This window comes from Cannabis sativa, chromosome 3 (genome assembly GCF_029168945.1).
Source record: "Cannabis sativa cultivar Pink pepper isolate KNU-18-1 chromosome 3, ASM2916894v1, whole genome shotgun sequence".
NCBI classification, from domain to species: Eukaryota; Viridiplantae; Streptophyta; class Magnoliopsida; order Rosales; family Cannabaceae; genus Cannabis; species Cannabis sativa.
In genome coordinates this window covers 30,319,398-30,341,884 of record NC_083603.1, presented here as the reverse complement: position 1 = coordinate 30,341,884, position 22,487 = coordinate 30,319,398, and the positions used below count along the sequence as shown (strand labels likewise).

The 22,487-nt window shown below is 40.4% G+C and overlaps 1 protein-coding gene across 1 annotated transcript; it reads right to left on the bottom strand.

Moving 5' to 3' along the window:
- Window positions 1-2,215: 2,215 nt before the first annotated feature.
- Window positions 2,216-3,865, bottom strand: LOC133035706 (stress response protein nst1-like). The gene is made up of 2 exons (XM_061111827.1): window positions 2,829-3,865; window positions 2,216-2,791 (listed from the first exon to the last, which is right to left on the bottom strand). The coding sequence occupies exon 1, from the start codon at window positions 3,821-3,823 to the stop codon at window positions 3,140-3,142; it is 684 nt and encodes a 227-aa protein (XP_060967810.1). The 5' UTR covers window positions 3,824-3,865; the 3' UTR covers window positions 2,216-2,791; window positions 2,829-3,139.
- Window positions 3,866-22,487: the final 18,622 nt, after the last annotated feature.

Below are 22,487 nucleotides of genomic sequence, written 5' to 3'. Positions count from 1 at the left end.
AAAACGCCGGAGCAACCTATCAAAGAATGGTTAACCGGATGTTTAAAAGCCTCCTGGGACGAAACATGGAGGTATATGTGGACGACATGCTCGTCAAATCCAAAGCATGCAACAGCCATGCAAGCAACTTAGAAGAATGTTTCGAAGTCGTCCGGAGATACGGCATGAAGCTCAATCTGAAAAAATGCACCTTCGGGGTCAAGTCGGGAAAATTCCTGGGCTTCATAGTCAGCCAAAGGGGGATCGAGGCGAACCCGGAGAAAATCCAAGCTCTCCTGGACATGCCATCCCCCAAGAAACATAAGGACGTGCAGAGCTTGACTGGAAAGGTAGCCGCACTGAGCCGCTTTATCTCACGATCCACGGACAAGTGCATACCCTTCTGCAACATACTGAAGAAATGCCAAAAGTTCGAATGGTCGGATGAATGCGAGGAGGCATTCAAAAGGTTGAAAGACCACATGGCCAAACCTCCTATCCTATCAAAACCCGTCCTTGGAGAAGACTTGTTCCTTTACTTGGCCGTCTCCGAGCATGCGGTCAGCGCTGCACTGGTCCGGGAGGAAGAAAAAATTCAGCACCCCGTGTACTATGTTAGTAAGTGCATGGTAGGGGCCGAGACAAGGTACCCGGTTATTGAAAAATTAGTATTCTGCCTCGTGATGGCATCAAGGAAGTTGAGACCATACTTCCAAGCCCATCCGATCAGAATCTTGACCAATCATCCGCTCCGGCAGGTTCTCCAGAAGCCTGAAGCATCCGGAAGACTCCTCAAGTGGGCGATGGAGCTGAGTCAGTTCGACTTACATTACGTGCCCCGGATTTCCATAAAAGGCCAAGCCTTGGCAGACTTCATCACCGAATGCAATGAAGCCGAGGCGACAGCCAATACACCGGAGCCACCAATCCCCACTTGGAGAGTATTTGTGGACGGAGCTTCTAATGAGAACGGTTCAGGAGCCGGAGTGGCTATGATATCACCTACTGGATTACGGCTCCAGGCGGCACTCCGATTCAACTTCACAGCTTCGAATAATGAAGCCGAATATGAGGCCCTGATAGCAGGGCTAAAATTGGCTAAAGCTGTAGGAGCCAAGAGAGTGGAAGTCTACAGTGATTCTCAGCTGGTCGTAAACCAAGTTTCCGGAGAATACCAAACTCGCGGCGAGCGGATGGCCGCGTACGTAGCCATAGTCCGAGAACTGCTCCACGAGTTCACGGACTACAAAGTAGAAAGAATCCCCCGAGAGAAGAATGCTCATGCAGACTGTCTGGCTAAGTTAGCCTCGGACAGCGAAATCGAAGAGCTGGGGGTAGTACCAGTGGAACGCTTGGCAGAGCCAAGCATCAAAATAAAAGAGACCACACAAACGGTTGGGCAAGAACCCAGCTGGATGGTCCCCATCATAAAGTACATAACCACAGGTGAGTTGCCCCAAGAAAGGGCACTGTCTCGAAAGATTCAGTATCAAGCTCATCGTTATGTAATGATGGACCGCATTCTCTACCGGAGAGGACTCAGCATGCCTTATTTAAGGTGTGTATCGGACCCTGAAGCTAGACAAATCATGCTAGAGGTCCATGAAGGGTTCTGTGGAGATCATACGGGAGGACCCAGCCTCTCAAAGAAAATATTGAGGCAAGGGTACTTCTGGCCAACAATGAAAAAAGATTGTATAGACTATGTCCAAAAGTGTGACTCGTGCCAAAGGTACGCGAACATACCGAGAGCCCCTCCAAATGAGATCACTTTGATGACCAGCCCCTAGCCCTTCGCGGTCTGGGGAATAGATCTCATCGGGTCTCTACCTACGGGAAAAGGAGGGGTAAAGTATGCAATAGTAGCAGTGGACTACTTCACCAAGTGGACAGAGGTTGAGCCTATGAAGACAATAACTGCTAAGAAGGCATTGGACTTTGTTATTAAAAACATAGTGTGTCGATACGGCTTGCCTCACAAAATAGTCTCAGACAATGGAAAGCAATTTGATTGCGAGGAATTTACTGACTTTTGCAACCAACACGGAGTGGTAAAAAGCTTCTCCGCGGTAGCCCGGCCTCAAACAAACGGCCAGGCGGAAGGCCAATAAAATCCTAAAGGTCACCTTGAAAAAGAAGCTACCGACTCCGTAAAAATAACTGGCCCGAAGAATTGCCAAGGGTATTGTGGGCCTACCGACGACCCCCGTAACCACAACCGTCACTCGCCGTTCTCAATGGCGTACGGTTGTGAAGCAATGGTCCCGGTGGAAACATTATTCCCATCCCACAGGAGGACGACTTATGATCCGGCCACCAATCAGGCACTGCTCCAAGAGGCTTTGGATCAAGTCGAAGAACTCCGAGATGAGTCTCAAATACGGATGGCTGCTTATCAAAAGAAGGTGACCAAGTATTTTAACTCCAAGGTTAAAAACAGAAAATTCGCTATTGGGGATATGGTCCTAAGAAGGGTTTTTCCAGCCACCCAAGAACCCGGAGTGGGGGTACTTGGACCAAATTGGGAAGGACCGTATGAAATCGAGGACGAAATCGGTTCTGGCACTTACAAACTGAAAAGAATGGACGGAACTACTGTCCCAAGAGCCTGGAATGCCGATCACCTCAGAAAATATTACCAGTAGCGAATTAAACTTAGATTTTGTTCAAAGGGTTTGTACCGTCCAAATGTATGCCTCCTCTATATTAAATAAAACTGAGTGCCTTAAAAACAAAGTTTCTATGCCACTCAGGGGGGTACTAGGGTATACCGCACGGACAAACAAAAACAAACTAAGTAAAATATCCTGACCTAAAGTAAGGTGTCAAACTAAGTAAAATATCCTGACCCAAAGGGCAGGTCAAAAAGTATGCGCAAAAATAAAAAGCATAAGTATAAAAACCCTGAGCCAAAGGACAGGTTAAAATATATAAGTGTGACAAATAAAGATCGCATATATAAAAAAAATATCCTAGCCCAAAGGGCAGGTCATATACATATAAATGGCCCGGGGACAGGCCTTAAAATATAATTGTCTCCCCTTCAAATGAAAGCTGCCGCCTATATGTAAATTGTTCTAAGGCAGCAGCAAATATGTACAAACAAAAAAAAAAGAGTTATAAAAGAAACGGGTAGAATCTGGGTCAATAATACGGTAGCTCAGTCAGCCCGCGGAGGAAGACGAGGTCCAATCCGTGCCTCAAGCGCAGCATCAAGCTTCTTCTTCTTTTCCCGAAATCTGGCAATCATCTCCTCGGGTTTGGGATAAAAAGTAAGCTTGATACTCTGATCATTGGTGGCCCAAGCCATATAGACACCATCATCAAAGCGCTTCGGGCACCGGGCGCAGGAAACAGGAGAAAGGAGCTCGGCCCTCTTGGCCTTCCTGGTGGACTGTTCTTTGAAATCCCTAAGCTCCTTCAACTCCGCAGCTAGAGCGGCCTTGGATTCGATGTCCGACTGGTGAGTCTCCTCTAGAGATCTCACCTTGGCGGCCATTTCATCCAAAGCCTCCCTGGCCTCCCGGAGATCTCGCCTGGCCTTCTCGGCAGCCTCGGTTTGAGCCCTTAGTTCCTCCTGATGATGGGCCTCCATCTTGTCTCTCCGCTGAGCCTCGTCCCGGATCATGGCCTCCGCCTGAGCCTCCCTCCGTTTGGCCTCCTCTTCCTTGGCCTTGGCCGCTGCCTCCTGGCGCTCGGCAGCCTCCTGGTAGATCTGCCTCTCCGCTGTGAGGTCTTGGAGGACCTTCCTGACATCATTCATGTCCCCAAAGTCGGACAGAGCGAAGCCATGGTTTATGATGTTCCTGGAGAGGCGGCCAGCCTCAGCAGCAAGCTGAACCATAACGAAGTATAAGGAAAAATTTCTCAAAGGAAGAAAACAAAATACAAACAACGAAAAGGAAACGCAAAAAAATTGCAAAGTACTTACCACCGTGAGAGAATGGCTGAGGTCCTGGACCTGGAAGATGGAGTTCAAGGAAGCACAAGTGGCAAACCGCTTGGGCGCGCAACGTGTAAGCTGAGAAGCGAACTCGCCAGTCATCTCCGCGGCAAAGGGAGCCAAAGTAGGCCCTAGGAGAGGACGGAACCAGTCCGTTAAGGGGTCCAGATTGAGGTTCCACGGATCATGGTATTCCGGGTGGTTGATGCTCGCCTCAACCTCAGCTCGCAGAATCCTCCTAAGGGCCTCCACTTCGGCATACCCCCGGGAGTACTCATCCATAGCGTAGTTGTGTTTGGCTATGCGAAGCTCCTGCCTCACCTCATCCCCCAGAATCGGGGTAAGCTCGATGTGGGGAGGAGCAGGATTTTCCTCCATCGGGGAGACCCCGCCGTCTAGGCCATGGGCAGGAGTGTCGGCCCTCCGAGGCCTCTTCGGCTCGTCCTGGGCAATCATCTTGCCCTTACGCTTGCGAATTAGAGCCACTTCAGGCTCCTCCTCGTCCTCCTCTGCTACCTCCGGAAGGGCTTGAGGCTCTCCTGCACCCTCAACGGCCTCTCCCAGAAGCACCTCCTCGTCATCCACTAAGTCAATGGTTTCGGGAGGAGCGCCGGAAGGAACCTTCAAGGAAGGGGCCGGGGGAGAGGGGTTGAAAGCGGGAGGAGCCACGGGAGTATGAACCCCGGCAAGCTGTTCCAGGATGGCATCCATGGAGGTACCTGTTCCAAAAAAAAATAAGCAAGTGTTAGAAGTTCGTGAGGAACCGCTTATAAAAGATACAGCAAATAAGCTACTCCTACCCGAACTTCCTAATTCGGCCCTAGCAAAGTCCTGAACTTTAATGCCGGGCAGCATCATCTCCAAGATAACTGTCCGAGGGCCGAAACCAGCTGGACGCTATGTAAGCTGATGGACCTAAGGGAATAGGTTCCGGAGGGCCGGAGCCCATCCGGGACCGACCTAGGTAATCTCCTAAGCTCGTAAAATAAAATTCCTTCAAACGATCCCCCCACCGGGTCAACGGCATCTTAAATCTACGAAGACGCTCGTCGAACCCTATGGGCCTATGACTGGTATATTCATCAACGGAAGGAACATAGCGAATTATCAAGGGAGACTTACCGCCGGCACCGGAAGTGCTAGCATCGGGAGCACCCGAGTTTGGTTCGGGGGCTGAAGGCTGAGGCCGGGAAGTCTGTTTCTCGGAAGAATCTTCAAGACGAAGGGGCCCCCCGGCGGGACGATCCTCAATCTCTTCTTGAAGTATCTTGTCAAAAAATTTAGCTTCGGACTTCCCACCAATGGCTTGGCTCCTTCGCACCACCGGACTCCCCACGCGAAGCCCTCTCCCAGAGGCAGCCTGGGCCTTAGAGTACGCCTTCTCCTGGGCCTTCCGGTAGAGATAATCTTGGTACTTCTTCTGTGCCGTAGCAATGAGCTCATCCCGGAAGGCCTTCTCCGCAACCGGCGCCCTCACATTGGGGCAGATGACCCGTGAGAGGTTGGAGTCATCCACGGATTAATGAGAAAGGATAAGTTTGGCCTTCCTACAATTCTCCGTGGTGACTAGGCCCCCGACATCAAGATCGGCGTGGTCGTAGGAGGCGAAGGCTTGGGCCCTTCGAAGGAAAGCCTGAGTGGGAAGCGTCCGCTGGTAAGGTGGGATCCGCACCCACTCCGTGAGAAGCTCCGGGTGGTCCACGGCCCTGAACCCGGACGAGAAGAAAAAGCGGTGGCGGTACTCCTTAACGTGAGTCTGCCGGTTATACGGAACCACCCCCTCGTTAGCAGGGTGGATCCGGAACCCATAAAAACCATCCTTAAGTTTGTCCCCTTTCTTGGGGACGGATACAAGTTCATAAAAATACAAAATTTCCGCCGGGCTGGGAGACCCCCAGCCACGGGCGGTGTAAAAAATAAATAAGCCTGAGAGCAGGCGGTAAGCTTGAGGAATAAGTTGGTATGGCGCAAGGCCGACAAATACAAGAAAATTAACAAAGTAATCTTGGAGCGGGAGCATGGCACCGGTCATCAAATGGGTCTGACTCCAAGCCCCGAAGCCGTCATAGTTATGATTAGGCGTCTCTGAGTCGCGAAGAGGCCGGTGAAATGTCCCTGAGGTGGAGAGTTTAATCCCGGCCACATTAATAATGTTCTCCAGCTGGTGAGGACAAGTCAGGGTTGATCGAAGCTCGGCCGCTTCCCAACCGGTTGCACGGGACTTATACCCCTCCTGGGCAACGGGTCCCAGAGAAACCTCCTCCAGCGTGGCCATACCTTTCCCTTTCTTCTTCGAAGATTTTGAGCCGTGGCGTACATTTTGTGTTCTGAGAAAAACAAAAAGGGAAAAAGAAAAGTCCAGCAGTTAGGTCCCATACCAAACCCTAAATCAAGAAAAAGGGAGTGGGGATCCCCTAACCGCTGGAAAGAGGCCCCCTCCAGACACGTGTCACCTGGGAAACTCTGGAGAGAATCCCTGAACAGGTGTCGGGTGCAGTGAAATCGCAGAAAGTGGTTTCGCAAAAAGGAAAAAAAAGAAAAAAAGAGAAAAGCCATCCTATGCCCTAAGCAACTGTTAAACGAAGAACACATGGCCCTCTTCAAACAGAACTGTATAACTACAACAGGGGCATGATAATGGCGATTCTACAACTAACGCAGTAAACATAAAGCAGAACTCGAAGAACTTAAACACTCACACACCCAGAAGCCTCTAAGTACGAACCCAGAAAACGAACGAAGTAAATATAAGCATGTTATTATCTAAGGATGCAAGAAACTTACAGTCGATCGTTGAACTGGAGGTACTGAATGTGGTTGAGTGAGAGTTGAGAAGAACTGGCAAAGGCAAACATTGGAAAACTGAATGAAGTGTCTGGGTATTAAGACAGTTCGTGCTACTTTGAGGAATTTTCTCTCTAGGAAATTCGAGCAGAAATGGCAAGGAATGGAAAGTAACCGAAATGAAGGAAAGGTGGTGGCTTTTATAGGCAAAAACGCATGAGGAACAGGCGTCATCACCTACCAATCGCACGGTGGGGGAGACGCACGATTCGAATTCCCAAAGATCAACGAATCAGATCAATCTACCATTAAGGCGATGGAAACGTTTGAGTATCCGTCTGACACCATTAATGCGCCGCATCAATCATGGGGCGTGAAACGAATCGACCTCTGCAAAAGCGAATCGCTGCATTTAATGCCATTATCCGACGCACCTCCACGCGCCCCCAGGTTCGTATCAGAAGTCCGAGGAGGCGGCTGGAGACATTCCTGCAAAAAGCAAATCGCTGCATTAAATGACATCATTTAATTTGCCCCCACGCGCTCGAGGCTCGAGCTAGGGAAACGAGGAGTCAACTGGAGACACTTGAACAAGCCTTGGTTTATTTTTACTAAGTAAACAAGGCTTGGGGGGTAAATGTTGCTCGTGAATTCGCTCAAAATACGTGGACCAGTCGAGAGGGGACACGTGGATCAGATAACTTGGAAAGATTTGCTAAGTCTTTGTGCGCCACCAGGAAGCGCTGTTAGCATGGGTCCCGGAGGAGGCACCCGGAGTACAAGGTACTCCAGGAAGCTAGTATAGCGTGAAGGCTCTCCGGGATATGTCAGGTCTCTCCCGAGCAATCAAGTCGCATTTAATGCCGTATGGGAGGAAGCGTGTTGGGACTGTAACACGCAATAAAGTCTGACGGCACAACCCCCAAACAGCAGCGCTACAGTAATGATCATTTAAGTCTAGCGACGGCTACTCTGCGAAGAGTCGCGTCAATCACAAGGCAAAAAGGACATTCTTCATAAAAGCCCTACAACACCTAGGGATTTGACCATGCATCACCCATGGTATATTCATCGGAAATGCCCAACTTTATGGATACTTACAGATACATGTGTAAGAACAATTCTAGGGATTACCCCACCAAAACACTATAAATACCCCCTCAAAGCTCATTTAATGGGGTCGAGAATCTTGGTTTGCAAAAGAGCAAGAAGAGAAAATACTCGCCAAGAACATTCTCTGTATTTAAGAGAAAAACATTCTCTCAAGTGTAGAATCTGTATTAAATACATCCATTAATAGCAGTGGCTCGTGGACTAAGGCTCATTAACGCCCCAACCACGTAAAAAATCTTCATCTCACTTTCTTACAGCTCTTTATTATAATCATATTTTAATAGTTGCCGAAAACCTCGGTCAACATATAGTTTAAAGAATTTTTTATTCTAAGCTAAACTATGTGTATTTTCTTGTATTTAATTAAATATAGAATTATAACCATCTAAATTCTTTCTGAAGCTTAATTTAAATTTTTCATTAAATATTCCTATTTAAGTTGATATTTAGTTATCTACAACTAACCAACTTAAATCTGAATATCTTTTGGATTTAAAATTTCAAAATTAAGTTGAGGAATTTTAGGCATTGGTTATTAAGATTCTTTAGATATTTTTTAAGTTAATATCTTTTCGAATATTAACTTAAAATGGAATATTTTTAATTAAGTGGTTACAACTTAATTTTTGATATTTAATTAAATTTAAATTTGAAAATATTTAAGTTTTAGATTTTTTCTAATACAACTTAAATTAAATATTTTTTCAAATTTTGTGGAAAAGATACTTAGTCAAATAAGATATTTTGTAGATAATTAATTCTAGGCTACTTATTATTTCTAATATTAAATAGGAAAATATTTTACATTGTGAAATTAATTATTTATATAATTAATTTTGGTACAATTTATTTTAAGTATATTTTTCCTAGTATTAAACTAGAGATTAGTAATTAAGCCTTCTCTACACATAATTATTTATTTCTTGAATTTAATACATTTAATTAATTTGAAAATTAAATATCTAAGTTGATTTTTATCATCATACTTAAATATTTCTTTTTCATGACATTTAATTAAATAGAAAATTATTTTTAGTTGAAATTTATTTTTTCAACTAAATTTAAATAATTTTCAAAGTATATTTTTTCTTTATTTTATTAATCAAATTTCGAAATTGCATTTCTTAAATGCTGGAATTTCGAATTTTATTTGAAAAATAGATTAAAGTTGTAAATTATTTATTTTAATTTTGGAGCAACTTAAATCAATGATTTTTTTCATTTAATGATTAATTTAAAATAAATTGAATTAAAGTATATTATTAGAAATTGAATTAATTAGTCAAAGGAAAATCTAGATAGATGATATTTTTGCTTGAAGTATTTTCCTAGTTTATTTAATTAAATAGAGAATTAATATTTAAGTTGATTTTCATCATCATACTTAAATATTTGAAATTTTTCTTATATATTTAATTAAATAGGAAAATTATATTTTTTGTTGTAAATTAATTTTATTAATTAATTTTGGGCCAACATTAAATTAGAATAATTTTTCCAGGATTAATTTTTTATTTTAACATGCATTTTCGAAAATTGTATCCTTGAATACTTTAATTTTTCGAAATGCAATATATATTTATAGAAAATTAAATTTGAGTTGTAAATTAATTTAAATTAATTTTGTAACAACTTAAATTGAATATTTTTCTAAATATTTATTGGAAATTATTACTAAGATGGAAATAATTCATGTTATTTTCTTATCCATCTAAGTAAAATTTATAAATATTAAATTAAAATTTATATTTAGAATTTTTTATTCTAAATTGGAAATTTTAATTAAATAAATATATATTTAAAATAAATAGATTAAATAAAGAGAATCAAAGAAAATACAACTCTCTTTAAATAATGAGCTTTATTATTAAGATATTCGATCTCCATTGTGGGTTTTACACCGCGTTTGTTTTAGTGAGTAATCCTCCCTAATGGAGGAACGTTCATTAGCAATTTCGCACCGTTTAACCTCGCATGATAAGTAGTTTGTAAGTGTTTTGTATGGTATGGATCACCCTAATGGTGGCGACCATACTTGACTTGCAAATTATGAAACAATGGTGGAAGCTCATAAGATAGAATTGCCTTGACTCTCGCCCAAACGGGACAACGCTGAATTCCAATCTTGATCGAATAAAAGGTTGCTAGAATGTTTAACATTTTAGACGAGCTGACAACTCTATTCAATGAATGGTAGCTTTGACTCTCGCCTAAACGGGACACTGATATCAGTTTGTTGAAAACCTTGGAAATTATTTAGGATTGTAAGTTTTAGTATTTTCACTTGTCATTCCTACTTGCTATATGTTTATAATTTCTGAATTGTGTATGAATTTATATTGAACCATGTTATTTTCTGTTATTAAGTTGTAGTTTAATTTTGAATCTTCATTGTTGGTCTAACTTGGCTTGTTTATCTAATGAGATAAATCCCTAGTGGATTTTCACCATTAGACATACATAATAGTGTTAGATCTCGAAAGATAAATATTGTATATGCGACATCTAGCTGTTCATCAATTGATGACACCTTAGACTAGTATTTTTACGATATGAAACAAGAAGATTGTATAAATAAGATTACTTTGACATTCGCTAATCGAAGCATCGTTGGATTCTTATTTATAAACGAAATTATCCTAATTCCTCTTAGCTTATTCATTTTGAATTAGCTTCAAAACATATCATTGAAAGAATGGTCTATAAATCATTTCATGTCATTCTATATTTTCTCTTAAGAAATTAAATGACGCTTATGATTATAATCCCGAAATTCTATTCCCAATTGATATAAATCCTCAATCTTAGAAATCTCCTACTTGTATGGGCAAATCAGACTTAGAATTAAATAGTAGTGGTGGCCCAAGATAGAATTACTCATTATATTTGGTATAAATTTTAAGTCTTTGACTTTAATTTTAGATTCCAAATAGAAATTTTCTTATATTTCTAATTCCAGATACAATACAGTTACACTTTCTCAAGTGTTTAATATCCATCTTTTATTAATGGATTCAAACTGTATGGAATATGAGTTAGGTATTCTGTGACCAGGATCCACTTGCACTATTCTAAGAATTCTTTAATGTAACTAAACCTAAGTCATCAAAAGACACTACCACACTTTTTTTTAATCTATGGCATTTGTATCTTGTTCATAGTGGATTTGACAAGATCGATCTCTGCAAAGAGTTAATATGCCTATATCCACTGAAAGTAGTTCATCTCATTCGCAGATGGATGTACATTCAGGGGTGGATATGAGTTTTTCGTTGTATTCTTAAAACGATAACTCTAGATTATACCTTTTAGCAAGAAATTTGAAATGTTTAAATATTTCATTAATTTCTAGCAATGGTTAAAACCATTAAGGTAAGTGGTTAAAGATCTTGCGAACTGATAGGGGTGGAGAAATAGTTAGTAGATATGCAGTTCAAAGATCATTAAATTAATTTTTGAATTATATCCAAACATACCTCCCCAAAATTTCGAGTTGCATGTTGATGATTAATTACTAGTCGTTGCCTAATTCCTTCTATGGTAATACAATTTCAGAATGATGTAATGGTTGGGTACTTAATGTAAATCATTACTAGATTCATGGATGACCTAATCAAAATCTTAAGAAAAGCTAGAACTGTTAACCATGGTTTCTTAGCTATTCTAAGTGATTAGGGGTGGACCATCCCAGTGTCAATAGATAAGAAAGTGTTTGTTCAAACAAATACTACTTTTCTAAGATAATGACTAAGTCTGAAAACAAGTAGCAAATAAAGGAGATATTTATTTCTTGATTCCAAAAGTGTTCTATCATCTTATTTGACATATGATGATCCCACTGCCTCTGTTGTCTTGTCACAACCGAAGAGATAAATACCATTTAGTTTTTCTTAGACATAATTCACGGTACCTTGTCGTAGTGGGAGAGTTTCTAGGAACACACCTTCTTATGACTTGGGAGACACTAGTGATTAAAATCCATTGTGAGTTTAAACAAGTAATGGATTGTCAAGATAAGAAACTAAGAAGAAAGCCAATAGAACTATGGTTTAATCCATTCACATGGAGTAACCTAAAGTTTTCTATTACAAGGACATAAAAGGAAATTTTCGTTTATAAGTCAATTCAATGGACTTAACAAAACTTCCTGTTCCTAGTATTATAGGTTTGAGTTTATCTAAACCTATGGCTTATGGTATACCTGGTAATTACTTACTCTAATGCAAGCAACTTACTTTAGTAAGATGCTAAAGCATTTTCTTTCTAATGGCAATCTATAGAAGCTTCACAACTTCTTAGGTATAGATTTTATTTATCTAAGGAAAAATCTTAACTATTCCAGAAAAGATAAAGCCATGAAAGAATTTCTTATATCAACAGTGAGAGGTCTTAGATATGCTTTTGTATGCCTTAGACCAGACACCTGCTGTTGAGTGGGAGTAATGAGTAGGTATCAGATTAATCCAGGAGAAGAACATTGGAAGACAATCAAGTAAATCCTAAGATTAAGAAGAGGAACTATATGTTAGTCTATAAGAGTGTGTTTAAAACTCTTAGACTACACCACATCAGATTTCAAGACTTGCCTTTGTGTTAGAAAGTCTGCTGATAAGATGGTGATTACTCTGGGGGTGGAATAGTGATTTTGGAGAAGTGTAAAAACCTATCTGAAGTCTCTAGGTCTACCAGAGAGGGACTGAATGTTAAGGTTGCAGGAAAGGTACTTATTCAGTCTAAGGAAAGTTCTATACATCTTTGGCACCATTCCAAATTGGCTTAAACTACTAGTGTTAATTTCCTGATTAACCAAAAGTAGTTGCCAAAGGTATAGAATCCAGTATCCCAAGAGAGTAGACATATAGAGAGGAATTTCACATTATCAATGATTTTGTGATTAAAGGAAGAGTAATGGTGGAGAAAAGGTTGTGGTTAATTCAACCTTTCAGATCCTATTACGAGGAGTTTACTACTACTACACTTGATTTGTATATCAAGGTGTTGAGATTATTTGAAACGCACCTTTTGTTTTATATTAGTTGTGGTTAATTCAACCTTTCAGATCCTATTACGAGGAGTTTACTACTACTACACTTGATTTGTATATCAAGGTGTTGAGATTATTTGAAACGCACCTTTTGTTTTATATTAGTGCGAGTGGGAGTTTGTTGGGTTTTATGCCCTAAATAAAACTCATTTCAATATAATCAGATTTACTTATTAATATAGATCAGAAATAACATTTAATGTTGCATGGTTCACATGATTTATTTCATGATTATATGTACATAATGTATAAATTCATCTGAAACCCTTTTCACATACTTGATCCTGTTTATTGTGCCGTCAACACATTGGAAAGTAAACATGACTATGTGAATAAAGTTTCCTAGATTTATCAGACATAGGGTTTTACTGATATGATAATCTACAACAGAGTTTACTTGCATTTGGAGAAGTGCTATGTTCTTTCCAGAACATTGGTTAAAGTAAAGCTCAGGTTGGATGCATGGAGTATGCATCGGAAGGGACCGATATTGAACTTTGACTTAGATTTATTAAACTTACCGTAATATCTATTCAAGTCAATATCGCCTAGTTGATCCTAGATCAAATGTTCTTAATCCTGTTATGATTAGGCTCAATCTTGAAAGGCTATTCGTGTTCTTTGATTTGTTAGTTAAGCCTACTTTTAGGTCAGGGTGATACGTACATTTTGGGAACACGGTAGTGCAATTGAGTGGGAGCGCTAGCATAAACATGGAATCTATAGCTTCTATCTGGCGAATAGTAAGCAAAGGATGATCTCCTTCGAGCTTGACCAAACGAACATAAATGGTGGAGTACTCATTTCACATAAGCTGAAATATCATTTATACGGGGTCAAGTGTTTTAAGGATAAAATACATTGTAGGGTGTAACGGTAATCTAATCCCTTTACAGTGTAAATCATTCATATAGAGGATCATTGATCACATTAGGATTATAACAATGGATAACTAATGATGTGTCTATATGGTGGAACATATAGAGCATTCTATATACTGAGAGTGCAATTCTAAGTTCTATGCGTGGATTCAACGAAGAATTAATAAGTTAGTGAATTTTAGTGCTAAATTCTTTATCTACTTATTGGAAGCTCGGTTATATAGACCCATGGTCCCCGCACTAGTTGAGATAATATTGCTTGTAAGACTCTTATAACTGGTTTTGATTAATCAATTATAATTCTCAAATTAGACTATGTCTATTTTGTGAATTTTTCACTAAGTAAGGGCGAAATTGTAAAGAAAGAGTTTATAGGGGCATATTTGTTAATTATAATACTTTGTATGGTTCAATTAATAAATATGATAAATGACAATATTATTTAATAATTATTTATAGTTATTAAATAGTTAGAATTGGCATTTAAATGGTTGAATAAGAAAATTGGCGTTTTTTAGAAAATCAGATGCAGAAAAGATAAAACTGCAAAATTGCAAAAAGTGAGGCCCAAATCCACCTTGCATGGCCGCCCACTTTTGTAGGGTTTTCCCTCTGATATTTTCATTATTTTAATGCAAAATAATTCAAACCTAACCCTAGTGGAATGCTACAAATAGATAGTGAAGGCTTCTGGAAATTTACACTAAATTTCTACACTTTTCTTCTGACACTTTCTGAATCAGAAAAACCTGAGCCTTCTCTCTCTCTCTATCTTTGGCCGAACCCACTCTCTCTCTTCCTCTTGAATTTCGAAATTCTTAGTGTATGAGTAGTGCCCACACACAGCAAGTGATACCTCAATCATAGTGAGGAACATCGTAAAGAAAGACTTTCAGCAAGAAGGAGGTTTCAGCATCAAAGATTTAGAGAAAGAGATCCAGGTTCAGATATTGATAATGCTCTGCTACAGAAAGGAATCAAGGGCTAGATATCTGAACGGAAGGAGTCATATTATTCCGCTGCAACCAATGTAAGGTTTCTTAAACTTTATATGTGTTTATTTCATCGTTTTAGAAAGTTCATATTTAGGGTGTTAATAAACATACTTGTGAGTAGATCTAAGATCCTGGTAAAATAAATTCCAACAAACACAAGGTTCATCTTCATTCTGAAGAAAGCCGTAGGTCTTGATGATTTCATCAAACCTTTTGTTCCATGAGCGAGAAGCTTGCTTAAGTCCATAGATAGACCTATTTAATTTGCAAACTTTCTTTTCCTGCCCTGGAAAAACATAGCCTTCTGGTTGCTCCATATAGATGGTTTCTTCAAGTACCCCATTAAGGAAGGCAGTCTTGACATCCATTTGCCAGATTTCATAATCGAAAGCAGCAGCTATGGAGAGAAGAATTTGGATGGATTTGAGCATGGCAACAGGACTAAAAGTTTCCTCATAGTCCACGCCTTCTCTTTGGGTTTAACCCTTGGCTACAAGTCTAGCTTTAAAAGTTTCGACTTTGCCTCCAGCTCCTCTTTTCTTCTTGTAAACCCACTTGCATCCTATCGGATGATAGTCATCAGGTGCGTCTACATATTCCCAGACTTTGTTCTTTTTCATGGAATCCATTTCTGAATCCATGCCGGCCGACCATCGTTTTCGTTGCGGACTAGCCATTGCCTGTTTATAGGTTAATGGATCGTCTTCAATACCGTCACCAACGACCATATTGATTTCACCATCCAAGCCATAACCAGCTGGTTTTGTTGAAACCCTCCCACTACGACGAGGAGCGGTGATCTTCTGAACAGAAACTTTAGTAGTAGATTTCTCAGTTGGTTCTACTAAGGGAGTGGGATTGTCCTCTTCTTGAGTGGAAGAGGACGGAACATTGGAAGGAGTTATATCTGAAAGCATTTCCTCTAAAACAACTTTACTTTTCGGTTTGTTGTCTTTAATATAGTTCTCTTCAAGAAAAGTAGCATTTGTAGAAACAAACACTTTGTTATCCTTGTGACTATAAAATAGTCCACCCCTAGTCTCTTTAGAATTTCCGACAAACATGCATACTTCGGTACGTGATTCAAGTTTGCCTTCTTTCTTTCTCAAGACATGAGCAGGGCACCCCCAAATTCTGTAGTGGCGTAAACTAGGTGTACGACCATTCCAAAGTTCGACGGGTGTCTTAGGGACTGCTTTAGATGGAAGAACATTTAAAATGTCATTAGCCATCTGTATAGAATATCCCCACAAGGACGTAGACAGAGTTGAATAACTCAGCATAGACCTGACCATTTCCAAAAGAGTGTGATATCTTCTTTCTGCAACTCCATTTTGTTGTGGATTGCCTGGGGCAGTGTATTGGGATTTAATTCCAAGTTCAACGAAATGATCTTTGAACTGCATATCCATATATTCTCCACCCCTATCAGTTCGCAAGATCTTTAATGATTTACTTAATTGGTTTTGAGCCAAAGCATGAAACTCCTGAAACTTTTCAAACGTTTCAGATTTCTTTTGCATTAGGTAAAGAAAACTATATCTAGAGTAATCATCAATGAAAGTGACAAAATACTCATAACCACCTCGGGCTTTACATTCAAAGGTCCGCAGACATCGGAATGCACTAACCCTAGGGGTATTTGTGACGCTCTTCCTCTGCAGAGAAAGAACGTTTAGTCATTTTTCCTTCTAGGCAGGACTCGCATACTGGCAATTCACCTAAGACGATATTTTTCAATGGACCGCCTTTGGTTAGCCTATTGAGTCTATCAAAGCCTATATGACCTAAACGTAAATGCCATAGATAAGTTTGATCATCACTATCAATCTCTTTTCTTTTGAGGTTTCTAGGTTTAGCTACATTGAAAAGTTCACTGTTTAGTGAGATTTGTGTATTTGGTCTTAAAACATAAAGCCCTTGTTCCATGGGAGCAACACATATTTGAAATCCATTACGAGAAATTGAACAATCAGAACTCGAAAAATTCAATATATAAGATTGTATTTGCAAACATGAGACACTAATCAAGTTTCTACTAAAGTTTGGAATAAATAAAACATTTTCTTAAATTAAAAATCTTTGTTGAAACTTGATGCGGGCTTTTCCTCTAGCTTTGACCGACACTAACTCGACATTACCAACTTTAAGCTTTAACTCTCCTGGAAGCAGATTTTCCCAAGTTTCAAGCAGCTGCAGTGATTAACATACATGGTTAGTTATAACACCCTAACTAGCATAGGCGTATTACGTGATTATTAAACATACTGTCCAGCTCGTTGCTAATCAACGAGGTTTATGGAAATCGTGATTAATTAAAATTTTTGCTTTTTAATTAAACTGATAAAATATTTCATACAAAATACTGTGGGATCCCATTTACAAAAAGTTTTACAAAAGTTTACTGTCTAATACAAAATACTTGACGCCTAGCGTCTAATTACAAAAAAGCACTACTGTCCCGAGGATCGTACGCTCCAGGCCTAACCGCCCCGACATGTACAATCTTCACCGGCTCGCTCTCACGGTTCCTCAGCCTTGGCCTTGCCCTTACCTACACATAAACACAGCACTGTGAGTCGACAGACTCAGCAAGAAAAGCATAATCATAATCATACATAAATCCTGGGTTATGATCAGACGCCCATACCCCTGATCACAACCCTAACTGCCGTGTCCCACACAATACTGAGTCCCGAACGTTCATAAGACGGAACTATTGACAAGTAACAGCCTATACTCGGTTCACTGGTCATACTCAAGCTGCTAGTCATACTCTAGCCTAATCGATGTGTTACAGTATCAGCCTATACTCAGTTCACTGGTCATACTCCAGTTGCTAGTCATACTCTAGCCTAACCGATGTGATACGATACCACCAACCCTAGAATCAGCCTATACTCGGTGTACTGGTCATACTCCAGTTGCAAGTCATACTCTAGCCTAACCGATGTGATATGGTCGGATGGTACGAAGCCAACATATATATCTAATGTAATCTAACAGGCTTCCTAACATGCACGCTAAACATGTAATATATATGCATACTGTTATACTAATCTTACCTCAATTCCGAATTCAGGTGTGCCGGTCAACCTGACTGGAACGAACTGCGCGGCGTTTTACAGGCTCCTAAACCATAACAATCACAACACTAATAAGTGATACGCTAAATCACTTCCCGGAGACTTAAACTAGAAACTAAAAGTTTCCTTATCGATAAAAAGCGTGGCAATACCCCAAATAACATAAAAACGAGGAAATCTAGGGTTCCTGAAAATCCCCCAACCGGCAGACCGGTTCTGCAACCGGAATTTCGGTTCTGGGAATTCCTAAACCGCATCCGAAATTCCGGATGCACAACAAGAATTCCGGTTCCTCGCAGGAAACTTTCAAAAATTCATAACTTGCTCAAATAAAATCCAAACAACACCAAAACTTCCAGACCTGTTCTAAATATCCCATAGAACATTTCCAAAGCACCAAAACAACCCAGAACACACAGATACTAAAAATGACATGTGAGCTCCAAGCTTTGAGTTTCAAACTCAAACTTGGCTAAAGCTCACCTACAAGCATCAAAACCTCAATCAAACTACATATTCATGCATATAAAAACTGTAGAAACTGAACTCAAGCACAACCAAACTTTACAGCAACTATTTTCACATTTTCTCTTTGAAAACCAAAGCTTTTGAATAAAAATTCCATAACTTTAAACAACACCACCAACATGCATCACAAGTAGCTCTAATCTACACAAATACTCATGAATAAACTTCAGAAATCAACAACAACATACAGCAGCAAGAACACTCAAAAATTAAGCATGCAAAACATCATTTTCTTCCAAAAATTTCCAAGAAACTTAAAAGAAGCATCATTTTCTTCCAACAATTTGGAAACACTAAAACTTGCTAAAAGGAGCTTGAATCACCAAGAAAACCCCCCACTTCCTTGCTGCTCAAGGTGGGTCGAAAGGAGAGAGAGAGAGAGAGAGAGAGAGAGAGAGAGAGAGAGAGAGAGAGAGAGAGAGAGAGAGAGAGAGAGAGCTCTTGAATTTTCTAATTTTTTCTAAGTTTTGAAATATTTGAATAAATGATAGTGAAATGCAAATAATAAACCTTTATTTTAGCCAAACCAATGGCACATAATCGCATAATTTCCAATTGCAAAGTCCACTAAAAGACAAAATATCATTGGGGCAAAATGACCAATTTGCCCCTCCATACTAATATAACATAAAGGGCACTAAAGGGGATATTTCGGGAAATTCTAAATTCTCGGCCAATCCCGACATTCCCAATGTCGAATAAACCGTCCCACAATACTAACATACTAAGTTGTGATCTTATTGAGCCAAATACCGAGTTTCGTATTACCGGGCACTGGAAATGCAAAATTATGAAATTCACTATATGACATAAAATGCATCTCAGAACTCAATAATAACAGCATAAATAATTATTTAAATATCTATAAATAATTTTCCATAATTAAACATAATTAACTACTAATTTCTAAATTAAACTAAGCGGTCTTTACAAGTATTCCCCCCCTTAAAAGGATTTCGTCCCCGAAATCTAACCTGAATAACTCTGGATATTGAGCTCTCATATCTGACTCTAGCTCCTAGGTGGCTTCCTCCACCTTGCTGTTTCTCCAGAGTACTTTGACCAATGTTATGGTCTTATTCCAAAGTACTTTATCCTTTCTATCCAGGATCTGCACTGGCTGTACTTTGTAAGTCATATCTGGCTGCAGTTCAAGGCTCTCACAACTGAGTATATGAGAAGGATCTGAAACGTATTTTCTCAACATAGAGACATGGAATACGTTATGAACTACTGATAAAGCTGGAGGCAACGCTAACCGGTATGCCACTTGACCTATCTTCTCGAGAATCTCAAAAGGTCCTGTAAATCTAGGGCATAACTTGCCTCTTTTCCCGAAACGTTTGATCCCCTTCATTGGAGACACCCGTAAAAACACATGGTCCCCTACTTGGAACTCAACATCCCTGCGTTTCGAATCTGCGTAACTTTTCTGTCTACTCTGTGAGGCAAGCCTTCTAGCTTTTATTTTCTCAATTGCCTCATTGGTCCGCTGCACTGACTCTGGACCTAGATACTTCCTCTCCCCTGTCCCATCCCAGTGGATGGGAGATCTACACTTCCTACCGTATAACAGTTCATAGGGAGCCATCCCTATTGTACTCTGATAACTGTTGTTGTAAGAAAATTCAATCAACGGTAGATATTTATTCCAAGAGCCTTCAAAATCCATAACACAAGCTCGTAACATGTCCTCTAATATCTGAATTGTCCTTTCGGACTGCCCATCTGTCTGAGGATGGAATGTTGTACTGAATTTCAGTTTTGTACCCATTGCTCGTTGCAAACTCTGCCAAAACTTGGAGGTGAACTTCTGATCTCTATCTGAAACTATAGACTTCGGTACCCCGTGAAGTCTTACAATCTCTCTAACATACAAATCTGCTAACTGATCCAATGTAAAGGTTATTCTAGCATGCAGAAAATGAGCAGATTTCGTGAATCGATCCACCACTACCTAGATGGAATCGAATAAGCCCGTGGTTCTAGGTAACCCAACTACGAAATCCATCGTGATGTCTTCCCACTTCCATTCAGGTAGGGTTAAAGGCTGCAACAACCCTGCTGGTCTCTGATGTTCAACCTTAATGTGCTGACAGGTGAGGCATCTCGACACGAATTCTACCAAATTCTTCTTCATACCGCTCCACCAGAAGTACGGTTTAAGATCCCGGTACATCTTGTGGTGCCGGGATGCAGAGAATAAGGGGTAGAATGAGCCTCTTCATTCCTGAGTTCCACACTACTTGGAACACAAACCCTAGCTTTATACAGAAGCATCCTGTTGTCTAACACTGAGAAATCTATGGCTTGACCAGCCGAAACCTCATCTCTGATTTTCACTAACTCTGGATCAGTCATCTGAGCGGCTTTAATTCTTTCCAACAGATCAGATTGCAGTGTCAAGTTGTGAAGTTGACCTACCACAAACTCAATGCTGGATCTAACCATGTCTTCTGCTAACTGAGGTGAGATCTGAATCATGCTAGCTACCTGCCCGAGACCCTTCCTGCTCAGGGCATCGACCACTACATTGGCCTTCCTAGGGTGATAGAGAATCTCACAGTCATAATCTTTCACTAATTCCAACCAGCGCCTCTGTCTCATATTCAAATCTTTCTAAGTAAAGAAATATTTGAGACTTTTATGGCCGGTATAAATTTCACACCTTTCTCCGTAAAGGTAATGCCGCCAGATCTTCAATGCAAAAACTACCGCGGCCAATTCTAGGTCATGAGTCGGGTATCGCTGTTCATAATCTTTTAACTGACGGGAGGCATAAGCGATAACCCGATCGGCTTGCATCAGCACACACCCCAGACCTTGTCTGGATGCATCGCAATAAACTACGAATTTCTCTTTGTCTGAGGGCAAAGCTAGCACTGGAGCTGTAATCAACCTCTGTTTCAGCTCCTGAAAACTAGCTTCGCACTTATCTGACCAGACAAACCGCTGATTCTTCTTCGTAAGTTCGGTTAAGGGTGTTGAAATCTTAGAAAACCCTTCCACAAACCTACGATAATACCCGGCTAAACCCAAGAAGCTTCTAATTTCTGTCACTGACTTCGGTCTCGGCCAATCCCATCTTTGCTAACAATGTGCCCTAAGAAAGACACCTGAGATAGCCAAAATTTACATTTCTTGAATTTGGCATAAAGCTTGTGTTCCCGAAGCCGTTGTAGTACCATCTGAAGATGTAACTCATGCTCCTCCTCTGATTGAGAGTACACAAGGATGTCATCGATAAACACAATAACACAGATATCGAGGAAATCCTTGAATACTCTATTCATCAAATCCATAAATGTCGCAGGAGCATTGGTTAGTCCAAACGACATAACCAAGAATTCGTAATGTCCATACCTAGTACGGAAAGCCATCTTCAGAATGTCCTCCTCTTGGATTTTCAACTGATGATAACCCGATCGGAGATCAATCTTGGAAAAGACTGTCTTCCCCTGAAGTTGATCGAACAGATCATCGATCCTAGGTAATGGATATTTATTCTTCACTGTTAGCTTGTTCAATTCTCTGTAATCGATACACATCCTCATAGTTCAATCTTTCTTCTTGAAGAATAAAACCAGGGCTCCCCAGGGTGACACACTAGGCCGAATAAACCCGATGTCAAGCAACCCCTGGAGCTGAATCTTTAATTCCTTAAGTTCAGCTGGATCCATTCTATACGGAGCCTTGGATACCGGTTCCACTCCTGGTGCCAAATCTATTACGAAATCAATCTCCCGCTGAGGTGGTAAACCTGGAAGTTCTTCGGGAAAAATATATAGAAATTCCCGAACCACCTTGATACCCTCTGGCCGAATGGTATCTGGCCGAGTGGTGTCCATCACCACGGCCAGAAACCCTAAACAACTGCCATGCAGTAACTCCCTAGCTGACATGGCCGAAATCACTGGGATCCGAGATCCCCGAACCGAACCAACAAATACAAATGGTTCTTCACTTTCCGATTGGAAGATCACCATCTTCCTCTTACAATCAATACTGGCTGAGTATTTAGATAGGAAATCCATTCCTAGAATAACATCGAAATCTACTAGGCTCATCTCTATCAAGTCAGCACTTAACTCTCTACCATCTATTCTGATTGGCATAGACTTAATCCACCTTTTG

Bases quoted from the DNA above. Each gene is read 5' to 3' on its own strand.
- LOC133035706 (XM_061111827.1), bottom strand. From the start codon at position 3,823: ATGGTTCAGCTTGCTGCTGAGGCTGGCCGCCTCTCCAGGAACATCATA.